This window comes from Nomascus leucogenys, chromosome 7b (genome assembly GCF_006542625.1).
Source record: "Nomascus leucogenys isolate Asia chromosome 7b, Asia_NLE_v1, whole genome shotgun sequence".
NCBI classification, from domain to species: domain Eukaryota; kingdom Metazoa; phylum Chordata; class Mammalia; order Primates; family Hylobatidae; genus Nomascus; species Nomascus leucogenys.
In genome coordinates this window covers 57,984,874-57,999,435 of record NC_044387.1, presented here as the reverse complement: position 1 = coordinate 57,999,435, position 14,562 = coordinate 57,984,874, and the positions used below count along the sequence as shown (strand labels likewise).

Below are 14,562 nucleotides of genomic sequence, written 5' to 3'. Positions count from 1 at the left end.
GGAAGCTGAGCCTAAGGTTACTCCCTCAGGGGTCCCCGTCTCCCCTAGATGAAGTCTGGGCTAGCAATCTCTAGCACTGCCCAGCTGAGTTAACAAGCACTTCCCCACTCCCCACCCTCACCACCCCCCACCCCGCCAACTGCAAAAACCCCTCACATTGGCTGTCATACGAAAACTGTTCCAGGATGACTAATCCCATGATTGCCACCTGCTGCATTATTTTCAAGAAGTTCCTAAAAAATAAAGCAATTTATCATTTATATATACTCAGAAAAGCGAAACCAGGAAGAGAAAGCTAGATCTCTAGTGAGCATCCTCACTTGGCCAGTGTGAGTGCCCTGAGCCCAGCTGTGCCACCAGCCACAGCTTTTGCCACAGTGGCTTCCCACAGGCATACAAACGGAGGCCACGGGTCCTTCTGGGGGTCCCAACACAGCCCATGTCTGAGGTGGTCCCACCTGCCTCCTTCACTGGGTGATGGAGTGGTACCTGGGGGACCCCCATCAAGCTCAGCATCATTGCTGACACATGAGAGCTACATGAGTGCTGACCTCAGGGAGAACAATTACCAAGCAGGTGACCCATGCTCCAAATGAGTGAGACGAAAGAGAAAGCCAGACTGGTTTTCAGTGCTCTTTAATACTCACTGAGACCCTAGAGCTAGGAGACAGACCCCAACATGGGAGACAGGGATGGGGCATAAGGACCAACATCACTAGCTCTCATCCTGCTGAATGCCGGAACTCCTTCCACAGGACTCACCATCTCCCCACCCAGTCTCCAAGATAGTCCGGGAGAGCAGGGGCTGTGCCCTCTTCTCACCTGGAGCCCTGCCTCCCAGACAAACACATAGGTCTGTGGAATACACCATTCCACTAATGACTTCAGAAGGATCACAGTTGCATGTGTAGACACATTTTTCAACCATCAGAAACATTTACTGTAGCTCTGGGCAGGCAGGGCTGTGGGAGGTGTGTGTCCTCACACACTCCTGTTAACATTCCATGGCACAAACCCTGTGGAAGGCAGTTTGACGATACTTTCAAGAATTACAAATGTATGCGCCCATTGACCCAGCAAGCCGGCTTCCTGGAACATAAATTTCATTTATACTCATATGTGCATGAAATGAAGTACTGGTAAGGTTACTCATGGCAGCACAGTATGTCACAACAAAATAAGGAAAACAACCCACATGCTCATCAACCAGCTATAGGTTAAATAAACTATGGTCCACCCATACAGTGAAATGCTACATTGTCATAAGAACAAGGAGGAGGCTTTTTACATATTGACAGTGAAAATTTCCAAGACATATTGCTAAATGGAAAATAAAGAAGGCGGTGAATGCAGTTATTTTGAAATAAGTACCTATTTGAATATATATGTAAAGATACAAGTATCTCTGGTTGCCTCTGGGTAGGAAAATGGGGTGGGTGACTGGGAACCAGAAGTCAAAGACAAGACCTCACTGCGTAGGCTTTAGAAGCTGTTGGTTTATGAGTCATGTTAAAACATTACTTTTTTTTTTTGAGACAGAGTCTCACCCTGGTGCAATCTTGGCTTACTGCAACCTCTGCCTCCCAGGTTCAAGCGATTCTCCTGCCTCAGCCTCCTGAGTAGCTGGGATTACAGGCACGCACCATCACGCCCAGCTAATTTTTTGTATCTTTAGTAAAGACAGGGTTTCACCATGTTGGCTAGGCTGGTCTCAAACTCCTGACCTCGTGATCCGCCTGCCTCAGCCTCTCAAGTGCTGGGATTACAGGCATGTGCCACCGTGCCCGGCCAAACATTACATATTTAAAAAATAAATTTATTGGCCGGGCGCGGTGGCTCACGCCTGTAATCCCAGCACTTCGGGAGGCCGAAGTGGGCATACGACCTGAGGTCAGGAGTTTGAGACCAGCCTGGCCAACATGATGAAACCCTGTCTGTATTAAAAATACAAAAATTAGCGGGGCATGGTGGTGTGTGCCTATAATCCCAGCTACTCGGGAGGCTAAGGCAGGATAATTGCTTGAACATGGAAGGCAGAGGTTGCAGTGAGCCGAGATCATGCCACTGTACTCCAGCCTGGGCAACAGGGTGAGACTCTGTCTCAAAAAATAAAATAAATTTATTAAAGTAAGAAACAAAATGTCTTGCTCAGGACATCTAAGCTGGCCTCCCTAATAGGCAAAGACAGCAGCTCTGGCTAAATGGTTTCACTCTCCACAACGGGGGAACCTGGGGAAAAGGCTGGCTTGAGGCACAGACTGACTGCTGCTTCTGGACCTGACCCACTGCAGCATCTGAAGGGTCTGCTGAAGTCCTGACTAGCCCAAAGAAAGGCACACACAGCTCCTGCCCACCAAAAACTGCTGGCCAGACAGAATGGCTGAGCCTCTCACTGCTGACGATGCACAGAACATGCACGCACCTTGACCTTCCAGATTGATCCAGGCTGGCCTGGGTCTCTTGGCCACCACTGCCCACCAGCCGCTTGCAATTCCCACTTCCTCCAGACTCATGACACCACCATATACACACCCGCTGTCCCAAGTGCTCACTACCTGAATGAGTGTTCATCACGCGGACAGCCTTGGCCTTGGCCAGCTCCAGGGCGGTGATCCACTGCTGCCGGTCCACCTCTGAGCTGGCCTTGAGGTGGTAGCTCCTGGCCCCACTGGTCAGCAAGATACCACAAGAGTCCTCCGTGTCAATGTGCGCGGTGGACAGGTTGATGGTTCCACGGCACGTGTGGGCCATTTCACCCTGATTTCTGTAGGATGTAAGAGAAGGAATGGGGTGAGGCTCCTAGTCTCAATGGCTCCAGACTAAAGAAACCCTCCAGGCAAATCCTCAGAATCTTAGACCTTCAGAGCTGGGAGAGGCCCTGGAGTCAAAGTTGGGAGATGATGCCTATTGGAACTGCCTGGTCGTGGCTTAGTTGAGGAGGACTCTAAGGCCATGACGGCTCTCTGTGGGGAGCGGCAGAGGGACAGGAGCCTGCACTGGTGCCACGTGTGCAGGGAGTGTCTGGTGTGGTCTAAAGCCTTGCAGACACCACGAAATGGCAGAACGACTGCCCAGGGTCTCTCAAGACAGATCAGCCTTCGGACTCTGTGCTAAACTCTTTCCATTAAGTCTTAGAACCACAGAGTTGGGGCCATGCGCGATGGCTCACACCTGCAATCCCAGAACTTTGGGAGACCGAGGAGGGCGGATCACTTGAGGTCATGAGCCAACATGGTGAAGCCCTGTCTCTACTAGAAATGAAACTGCTTTTGCAAAATTATGACTGAAAGAGATCTAACTTAACTGACTCCATCTTGCTTCTAACCTCCAAGCTGTCTTTGTTCATTCCTGGGCATAGGCTGAATTAACTTTGAGAGAAATTTAATTTGTAGTTTATAGTTTAAACAAAGATGGAAACAGCCCTTTCCCGAAGCAGACCTCCTTCTTGCCTGGGGACTAGAGTAACCTTAGCCACAGGATTAGAAATTATGGTTTAGGAGTCATGCATTTGGAGGCTATAAGATTCTGACCCTCCCTAAACTGCTCCTAAGAGCAGTGCTTGAGATATTTTGCAAACCCTGCACTTGATGGATCAGCTGGCACCACCCACATCGATAAATTGGCTCGTCTGATCTTGTGGCCCCCACCTAGGAACTGACTCAGTACAAGAAGATAGTTTTGAGTCCCTATAATTTCATCCCTGACCAATCAGCACCCCTGGCTTACTGGTTCCCCCACCACCCACCAAGTTATCCTAAAAAACTCTGCTCCCCTTGACCGGGTGCGGTGGCTCACGCCTATAATCCCAGCACTTTGGGAGGCCGAGATGGGCGGATCACCTGAGGCCAGGAGTTCAAGACCAGCTGGCCAACATGGTGAAATCCCGTCTCTACTAAAAATACAAAAATTAGCTGGGCATGGTGGGGCTTGCCTGTAATCCCAGCTACTCGGGAGGCTGAGGCAGGAGAATTGCTTAAACCAGGACCGGGGAGGCAGAGGTTGCAGTGAGCCAAGATCGCGCCACTGCACTCCAGCCTGGGCTACAGAGCGAGACCCCGTCTCAAACACAAACAAACAAACAAAACAAAACAAAACAAAAACTCTGCTCCCCGAATGCTCAGGGAGACTGATTTGAATAATAATAAAACTCCCATCTCCTGCATAGCAGACTCTGTGTGAATTACTCTTTCTCTATTGCAATTCCCCTGTCTTGATGAATCGGCTCTGTCTAGGCAGCGGGCAAGGTGAACCCCTTGGGCATTTACAAAAATACAAAAATTAGCCGGGCATGGTAGCGTGCACGTGTAGTCCCAGCTACTTGGGAGGCTGGGGCAGGAGAATCACTTGAACCCGGGAGGCGGAGGTTGCAGTGAGCGAAAATGGTGCCACTGCACTCCAGCCTGGGTGACAGAGTGAGACTCCGTCTCAAAACAAACAAAAAAAAGAACTACGGAGTTGGAGCAGGTTGGGATCCTGCCACTAAAACTGAAATTGGAGGCCCAGAGCCCGAGGGGGCAGACGTAGAGGCATCTCCTGCTAGGAGGCACCTGGGGCTAGTGTCTCCCCGATGCTGTCCTTTTGTTCTATCATGAGATCTGCAGAGCAAGGATGCCCCATTCTGTGGCTCTATATGGATTAGTTGAAGGCATTGGCTGGGCAAACAGTGCAACCTCATGACAAGGGACTTATAAGATGATGGAGGTAATGGTATCAAAATAAGGGAAGGGTAGGTGACTAAAGTGTATGCCATTTCCAATTACAATCAATGTCGGAAAACGGAGATCCAACTCTCATGACTGGATCTAACTCACTCCTTAGACACTTGAAGGAAATTCAGAACCCCTACGACATAATAAATCTTTTTTCATGAAGGGCATTAGAAAAGGAAGAGTGATTGGCCAGCATTTAATACTGCCAGTGGCAGCAGCTCATTTGGTAATTTTCTGCTACCTTTTAATGCTCATTTATTTTCCCTGGCTGTTCATCATCTGTCATGTTTTTGATTCTTCTATCAGTTCTAAAGTCAAATGACTGGACACTCAATCAGACATTTGTCAGCTGGGCGCAGTGGCTCACACCTGTAATCCCAGCATTTTGGGAGGAGGCGGCGGGTGGATCACTTGAGGTCAGAAGATTGTGACCAGCCTGGCTAACATGGTGAAACCCCGTCTCTACTGAAAAATACAAAACTTAGCCGGGCGTGGTGGCGGGTGCCTGTAGTCCCAGCTATTCAGGAGGCTGAGGCAGGAGAATCACTTGAACCCGGGAGGCGGAGGTTGCAATGAGCCAAGATCGCGCCATTGCACTCCAGCCTGGGCAACAAGAGCGAAACTCCATCTCAAAGAAAAAAAAAAGACATTTGTCTTTTTTTGAACAGTGATTGTCTTTTCCAATTCCCTTGTGCTTTGGGCACATTCCTTACAGAAGATGACGTGTAGCTGAAGGAAAGCCCAACTCTTAGCTGCTGGTATCTTTTGTTCAAAGGACAGTCACTCTAATTTAGAAAACTGGCGAAGCTGGGCATGCCTGTTGGAAGCCTGACACTTTTAGATTTAAGGACATTTTAGGCTAGAAATTGTTCAGGTGTTAGTGTAGTGACTCACCAAAAATGACATTATGGCTTAGCTCAGAAATAAGAGGGGGATGGGCAGTGTTCTGGACAGAGAGAGCAGCAGGGGCAAAGACCGCCAGGTGAGGAGCAGTTCTCAGCTTCCAAGGAATAGAAAGAAAGGTCCTTTGGCCAGAGTGCGGACAACAAGAGAGCAAATGAGAGAAAAATGAAGCAAAATAATCAGGCAGGTGGGTAAGCATATTTCTGGAGTTGAAAAAAAAAAAAAAGGAAAAGAAAATCAGGCAGGGACTAAATTCAATACCTTGTAGGCTACGTTAAGGATTTAGAGTCTCAGCCGTGCACGGTGGCTCACACCTGTAATCCCAGCACTTTGGGAGGCTGAGGCGGGTGGATCACGAGGTCAGGAGTTTGAGAGCAGCCTGGCCAACATAGTGAAACCCCGTCTCTACTAAAAACACAAAAATTAGCCGGGTATGGTGGTGCATGCTTATAGTCCCAGCTACTCAGGAGACTGAGGCAAGAGAATCGCTTGAACCCTGGAGACGGAGGTTGTGATGAGCCGAGATCGTGCCACTGCACTCCAGCCTGGGCAACAGAGCGAGACTCCATCTCAAAAAAAAAAAAAAAAAAAAAAGATTTAGAGTCTCATCCTAAAACTAAGACATTGAACATTGTGGGCCTAAAATCAGGAAAGAAACAGAGATGGTCAAGAGTTCTTGAAGTTAGGTTGGGCGTGGTGGCTCACACCTGTAATCTCAGCAATTTAGGAGGCCAAGGTGGGAGGGTCATTTGAGGCCAGGAGTTCAAGACCAGCATGGGCAACATAGGAAGACCCCATTTCTAAAAAAAACATTTTTTTTTAATTAGCCAGGTGAGGTGGTGTGCACCTGTAGTCCCAGCTACTCAGGAGCTGAGGTGAGAGGATTGCTTGGGCCCAGGAAGTAGAGGTTACAGTCAGCCATAATCATGCCACTGCATTCCAACTTGGGTGATGGAGTGAGATCCTGTCTTTAAAAAAAAAAAAAAAGGCCGGACACGGTGGCTCATGTTTGTAATCCCAGCACTTTGGGAGGCCAAGGCCGCAGGATCACCTGAAGTCAGGAGTTCGAGACCAGCCTCTCCAACACGGTGAAATCCCATCTCTACTAAGAATAGAAAAATTAGCCAGGTGTGGTGATGCATGCCTGTAATCCCAGCCACTCAGGAGGCTAAGGCAGGAGAATCACTTGAATCCGGGAGGCAGAGGGTGCAGTGAGCCGAGATTGCACCATTGCACTCCAGCCTGGGCAACAGAGCGAGACTCTGTCTCAAAAAAAAAAAGTTCCAGAAGTTCCTGTGGAAAAATGGAGAATCAAAGTGATTTGCGCAGGGTGGGAGATGGCAGCCAGGCCACTGCATGAAATCAGGGCTGGACTAGAAGTTACCCAGCAGTGATCATACCGGATTATAACCCGTTAACTAAATAAATGGGGGAGAGAGGACAGATATTCCTTAACAAAAGTAGATGAACACAGAATTATGGACACAGAAAAATCACTAAATGCAATACAGAATCTTGGATTGAATTATAAAATAGAAAAGAAAAGACTAATGAAATTTGAATAATGTTTGGAGTTTAGTCAATAGTATTATAATGACGTTAGTTTCCTAGTTTTGAGAATTGTACTTTGGCGAGGCAAGATGTTAACACTAAGGGGAGCTAAGTGAAGAGTATATAGGAACTGTCTGCACTATGTTTCTAACTTTTCTGAAAATCTAAGTTATTTCAAAATTTTAACAATTTAATGCTGCTATCACTTTCCCAGGGTCACAGCTGAGAGCAAAGTCTTGTAGCCAGAACCTGAACTCATTTGCCTCCAGGGTCAGAGATTGGATTGGAGATATTCCCAATGTCACTCAAGGGCAGAAGTCCCAAGCCCCCACCATAGCATCGGGTTCTAGACGGGACTCTCCATGGGACTAAGAAAAGACATTTTAAAAATCACTAGACAAAGAGTTAGTGAGGCTGAGGGAGGGAGGGAGGGAAGACCTCCCAGTCGAGATGAGCCTAAAAACCAAAATTCAAAACCTGTGAAGAAAACCAATGCTAATAAAGAAGCCAATGAAGTCAATGCTTAGAAGATGAATCACTTCAGGCCAGGGATGGTGGCTCACACCTGTAATCCCAGCACTTTGGAAGGCCGAGGTGGGTGGATCTCTTGAGGTCAGGAGTTCGAGCCCAGCCTGGACAACATGGTGAAACCCCATCTCCACTAAAAATATAAAAATTAGCTGGGCATGGTGGTGTGTAGCTGTAATTCCAGCTACTCAGAAGGCTGAGGCATGAAAATCACTTGAACCTGGGAGGTGGAGGTTGCAGTGAGCTGAGATCATGCCACGAGATCATGCCACCGCACTCCAGTCTGGGTGACAGAGCGAGACTATGACTCAAAATAAATAAATAAATAATAAAAAAGTAAAAATACCAAAAATTAGCTGGGCATGGTGGTGCACACCTGTAGTCCCAGCTACTCGGGAGGCTGAGGCACAAGAATTGCTTGCACTTGGGAAATGGAGGTTGCAGTGAACTGAGATCATACCACTGCACTCCAGCCTGGTCAACAAAGCAAGATGAGACTCTGTCTCCAAAAGAAAAAAAAAAAAGAAGAAGAAGAAGAATCGCTTCAGCCATAACAATATGAAAAGTATTTAATATAAATAGGTTTAGGATTCTCAAAGATAAAGGAATAACATCAGTAAAAGGAGGGATAGGCTGGGGCGCAGTGGCTCATGCCTGTAATCCCAGCACTTTGGGAGGCTGAAGTGGGAGATCACTTGAGGCTAGGAGCTCAAGACCAGTCTGGGCAACATGGTGAAACCCTGTCTTTACAAAACCCACAAAAATTAGCCAGGCATTCCAGAGTTAAGACCCTGTCTCCAAAAAAAAAAAAAAAAAAAAAAAGAGAGAGAGAGAAGAAGAAAAAAAGGAAACAATTTAATGAAATAGAAGAATAGAAGTTGATAAAAATGAAACATGCGGTAGATATGAACAAGTAACATGAGCACTTCGGAAAATGAAAATATACCAAATTAGTTTTTCTAGTCACCCAGCATCCAAATCTAAATTGATCCTTTACTTATTCTAGTTAGAGCTACTTTTTATTAAGGGTTTTATTTTAATGTTTTTTTTTTGAAATAAGAGTTTCACTCTGTTGCCCAGGCTGGAGTGCAATGGTGCAATCATAGCTCACTGCAGCCTTGAACTCCTGCGCTCAAACAATCCTCCTGTCTCAGCCTCCCAAGTAACTGGGACCATACGCATGTGCCACCATGCCCAGCTAATATATATATATATATTTTGGTAGAGACAAGGTCTCACTATGTTGCCTAGGCTGGTCTCGAACTCCTGAGCTCAAGTTATCCTCCCAACTTGGCCTTCCAAAGTGCTAGGATTACAAGCATGAGCCACCAACCACACTCAGCCTCTTACTTTAACCTTTCAGTTTTATCTTTCTACATTATTTGGAAGGAATTATACAGTGAAATACAGAAAAAATAAATGTGGGGGATAACAACCCTTAAAATTATCAAGATCTGATACATTTGCTAGTCTTAGAATTTAGCTCTTCTCTTCTCTTTCATTTAGATATTTTATGTTCAATCCATTTTTAACCTATAGCCAAGGTATTATTTTTATCCTTTTTATTTAGTTTTTAAAAATTTTCAATGGCTTCAAACTCAGTCCTGAAAGGGTCTAAAATTTAGGGACGTATCCTAAAATTCAGATTGTTGTTTGGGAGTAGTGCACCTGCTCATGTTGTAAATAAATGATTTTGTTTCTCCCATTGTGAGTACTGGCTGAGGTAACCCTCTCTATGAAGGTTAACCTTCCAGGGAAGTCCAATAGTCCAGACGGTGGCAAAGTTAAAGCCCTGCTCACAGTACACTATGGACCTGGGCCCTGCAAGCTGCAGTGGTAACTCGTCTCCCCCAAGAGCCTATGGAGGGGTGCAATATTCCAGAACCATCTGGTCTCACTGAGCCCTAAGCAGCTTCAGTGTCCTCACTACCGGCCATGTCCTAAGGCCTCCCAGTTTTATCAGGGCTCATATCCAAAATACATGATAATGTGGCTGGGCATGATGGCTCATGCCTATTATCCCAGCACGGAGGTGGGCAGATCACTTGAGGCCAGGAATTCGAGACCAGCCTGGCCAACATGGTGAAACCCCGTCTCTACTAAAAATACAAAAATTAAATGGGTGTGGTGGTGCATGTCTGTAATCCCAGCTACACAGGAGGCTGAGGCAGGAGAATCGTTTGAACCCAAGAGGTGATGGTTGCAGTGAGCAGAGATCACGCCACTGCACTCTAGCCTGGGTGACAGAGCTAGACTCTGTCTCAAAAAAAAATAATGATAATGTATCTTCTGCCATTTTTAAGGAGACATGTTTTGAGGCATTACTTTGATATCTGATGTATTTAGAACAAATATAAAGAAAATACTAAACATCTGCAGTACAATTTAACTGCAAGAGAATTTACCACAACCAACAGCCCACTAAGTTAACTACACCGATTCTCAACAAAATAATACTCGCAATGACCCCAGTCACACTCTCACCTCTGTCAAGGATTCCAGCTATCAGAACTTGGAAGCCTGTAATAGTTAATGTATTGCTTTTTAGGCCATGGAGACCATCTATGGTTAGCGACTAACATAGTTGTATTGGACCCAAACCTTCTACACCAACTCAGAATTGTGCACCTCCTCTGTCCCCTCTCTCCCTCCTCCATTTAAGCCAAGTCGCCCCTGCATTTTTGGGCTTGGGAGTAGTACTGCATCTCAGAGTATGCAGTCTGGTTTCCTGAGTGGTCACCAAGAAGCTGGCTTTTTGCAACCCACAGTATGGAAGGGTTAGTGACTCACAGGTTAAACAATGAGCAGTGGGAAATGGGAAGTGGATGGGAACCAGGCCAGGAAATGCTCTTCATTTATCCCCCCTGCAGATCTCTCCAAGTTATCTTTGCAAACCTTCCAGAGAAGTCCATGAGCCCAGAGAACATGAGTGGCCTCTGTGAGCCTTACAGTTTGCTGCAAAGTGGTCGCCAGGCCTTGAAGCCTCATGTTACATTGCATCCTCCCCTTGCTTTTCTTCCTCTTTTTTTTTTTTTTTTTAAATAGCAAATATCAGAATTATATTTTTCAAATGTTCTTTTTTTTTTTTTTTGCTTTTTTTTGCTTTTCTTCCTCTTTTGCCTCCCCAGCACCAAGGCTCATCTCGCGGCTCCACTGAGTGCTCGATCTACCAGCAGTAGAAACCAACAAGGAACCTTCCTTGATATGGCCCATCCTTGGGAAGAGCCAGACAGCCACTAACTATATCAGACCTCTTCCACCTTGAAGGGATACATAATTTATCCTTCATGAAATGGAAGCGTTTTTTGGTAATGAGGTTGCCTTCCCTGCCAGTAGTGCCTGCAGTAGCACCATGGTCCAAAGTTACTGAATGCCTCATGTGCTGGCCTGGACTTCCATTCAACACAGCGTTATACAAAGTGGCCCATTTCAGCCTAGCAGCTGTGCCAATGACTCCTGGCCATAAATTCACTGGAATCACAGGAACCCAGATGCGCTAGTGGGCAGTGAGCCTGACAAAACAATGGAATGGCCTACTGGCTTAGCGGGGACACCGAGGGAGAAATGCCCCTCAGGTTTGAGCCGCTATCCTCCAGGATGCCTTGAGCTGACAACTGATATCTGGTGCCATGTCCCCCACAGCTACAGCAGACAGGTCCAGGAGTGGCCCTGCTCACCATCACGCATGGTTGCCCTTTGCAAGCTGTGTGCTTCCCATCCTCACATACTTGGGATCAGCTGGGTTAGAGGATCTAGTCCTGGGGTAAGGGAGGAATGTGAAACAAGGATTCCACTGATCTGGACACTGCCACAACCACTTGGCCACCTATGGCTCCTCATGCCAGTGACCAACAAAGAGGGGAGTGATGTACTGCCAGGGGAGTGACTCTACTGCCAGGGGTCACTGATCCTAATTGCCATGAGGAATTAGGTGAGTGGCCCATTTGGAAATGGGAGGAGAATGTCTGGAATAAAACCCAGAGGACTCCTTGGGATATCTCTTATTTTTATTTATTTTTTTATTTTTTGAGACGGAGTTTCACTCTTGTCACCCAGGCTGGAGTGCAATGGCGCTATCTCGGCTTCCTGCAACCTCCGCCTCCCGGGTTCAAGTGATTCTCCTGTCTCAGCCTCCCGAGTAGCTGGGACTATAGGCGCCCGTCACCACGCCCGGCTAGTTTTTGTATTTTTAGTAGAGATGGGGTTTCACCATGTTAGTGAGGCTGGTCTTGAACCCCTGACCTCAGGTGATCTGCCCACCTTGGCCTCCCAAAGTGCTGGGATTACAGACATGAGCCACTGTGCCTAGCCCCGGTATCTCTTAATACTTCCATGATTGGTAAAGGCTGATAATGAGCAAGGCCAACAACACATGCAGACCCCTCAGCACAAACATCACAGACCAACCAGAGTGCTGGCGGAGAGTGGAGAGGGTCTAGGGTGGGTAGTGCAGGAGGGAAATGATGAGTAACAACGAGCACATCAGGACCAGCCATGGCAGCAGCAGGTGACCTTGTTTCACAATTTTCTTGCTTTATTCTTCCTGGTAACCCCAATGGGCCAGCACCAGGAAATGGCTTCTGTCACTGATGGGACTTGTACCTTCCTGCTCAGGGAAGGGATGAGGATGTTTTTGTTCTCCAAGGAAAACGGAGATTCCCACATTGAAGTAGGAGAGCTGATATCATGGGAGGGCACGAGCAGACCTGAGTAGCGCAAGGTGTGGACTGTATTGGACACAAACCTTGTGCGCCTTCTCAGATTCCCTCGACCACCTCCTTCTTTGTCTCTCTCGATGATGCCTCATCCGGGTCATGCCGTCCCTCCACTTCTGGGCTTGCATGAAATGCCACAGTGGAAAATAGGATATGAAAAGGACAGGTCAGATGAATCTCCCTCCACTCTTCCCTCCACGGACGGCTCTGAGGTGTATTTTCTTCTTGCGTATGTTCTGGAAAAGTCCATGTGCCACACAAGCATGCTTGCTGAGCAACCCGCCGTGTCTCTGTAGCTCGCTGTGAAGTCTCATCCAGCAAGGGAATGAGCTGGGTGGTCACTTTGATCTCTCCTCTGCCACTTGCCACTGCTCCTTCACTGCCCTGGGATTGCACCTCCCAAAGTGTCAGCTCTTTATTTTTCATTTATTTATTTACTTATTTATTTGAGATGGAGTCTCACTCTGTCGCCCAGGCTGGAGTGCAGTGGCGCGATCTCGGCTCACTGCAACCTCCACCTCCTGGGTTCAAGTGATTCTCCTGCCTCCGCCTCCTGAGTAGCTGGGACTACAGGTGCCCGCCACCATGCCCGGCTAATTTTTTGTGTCTTTAGTAGAGACAGGGTTTCACAGTGTTAGTCAGGATGGTCTCAATCTCCTGACCTCGTGATCCGCCCGCTTCGGCCACCCAAAGTGCTGGGATTACAGGCATGAGACACCGCGCCGTGAGGCACCCAAAATGCTGGTATTACAGCATTAGCTCTTTAATCCCTGCCTTGGGTTATGTTTTCCAGAAGACCTTCCCCAAAAATGTCCAAGGGAAAAAAAAAAAAAAAAAAAAAATATATATATATATATATATATATTGACAGGGCAGCGAATCTGAATACAGAAAGACCAAAAGGTACCACTCTGGAGCAAAGTACTTAGCCTTATATGGAACTTCCATTCAACGCAAGCTCAAGGTGACCCTGATTCACTGTGAAATTCCCAACCAACCTTCTGCATTCTAATTCAGCAAGCACTTCCTGTGGGCTGCTATATAAAGGAATTGTGCTAGAAACTGGGGAGGGAGTAGATACAAAAATAAATAAGACACATCTTTCTGGCCTCAGTGGTCTAGCTTGGGAAGGACACAGGCCTGTAAATGACAAGCCACTGTTTGTTAACAATAAGTGGAGGGAAATAAATTCAAAATAAGGGGAGGTGCTCACTCCTTGAAAATTCACTAGTTGCATTCTTGTAATTGACCAGTTTTTCTGCATGTATGTTATACTTTTATACTTTATAAAAATTAGCTTTAAAAGCAAACTCCAGGCTGGGTGTGGTGGCTCGCACCTGTAATCCCAGGACTTTGGGAGGCCGAGGTGGTCAAATCACTTGAAGTCAGGAGTTTGAGACTAGCCTGGGGAACATGGTGAAATCCCGTCTCTACCAAAAATACAAAAATTAGTCGGGCATGGTGGCACACGCCTGTAGTCCCAGCTACTTGGAAGGCTGAGACACGAGAATCACTTGAACCTGGGAGGCAGAGGTTGCAGTGAGCCAAGCGAGATTGTGCCACTGCACTCCAGCCTGGGTGACAGAGGGAGACTCCATCTCAAAAAAAAAAAAAAAAAAAAAAAACCCAAAAAACAGAAAAACCCAGAAATTTATTATCTCACACTTCTGGAGGCTAGAAGCCCATAATCAAGGTGTTGAAGTCCACAAGAGCCTGGCTAATTTTTGTATTTTTAGTAGAGACAGGGTTTCACTATGTTTGCCAGGCTGGTCTCAAACTCCTGATCTCATGATCCGCCTGCCTCGGCCTCTCAAAGTACTGGGATTACAGGCATGAGCCACCATGACCAGCCGATTTCCTATCTTTTTAAGGCTACCTCCCCATTGTGTATACATGTATACACACACACATATATATATATATATATTTTTTTTTTTTTTTTTTTGAGATGGAGTCTCTCTCTGTCACCCAGGCTGGAGTGCAATGGCACGATCTTGGCTCACAGCAATCTCTGCCTCCTGGGTTCAAACGATTCTCCTGCCTCAGACTCCCGAGTAGCTGGGATTATAGGTGCCCACCAGTATGCCCAGCTAATGTTTGTATTTTTAGTAGAGACGGGGTTTCATTATGATGGCCAGGCTGGTCTGAAACTTCTG

The 14,562-nt window shown here is 46.9% G+C and overlaps 1 protein-coding gene across 11 annotated transcripts in view; it reads right to left on the bottom strand.

The window, feature by feature from the left end:
* OSBP2 (oxysterol binding protein 2) overlaps positions 1–14,562 on the bottom strand; it is a 218,200-nt gene that overhangs the window by 168,419 nt on the left and 35,219 nt on the right. For all 11 annotated transcript variants that reach the window (XR_004031005.1, XM_030816114.1, XM_030816115.1 and 8 more), the window contains exon 2: positions 2,556–2,764. Coding sequence is in view for 10 of the 11 variants with exons in the window: in XM_030816114.1 (XP_030671974.1) it covers positions 2,556–2,764 (209 nt within the window). In the remaining variant the exon portion in view is untranslated. The remainder of the gene's footprint in view (positions 1–2,555; positions 2,765–14,562) is intronic.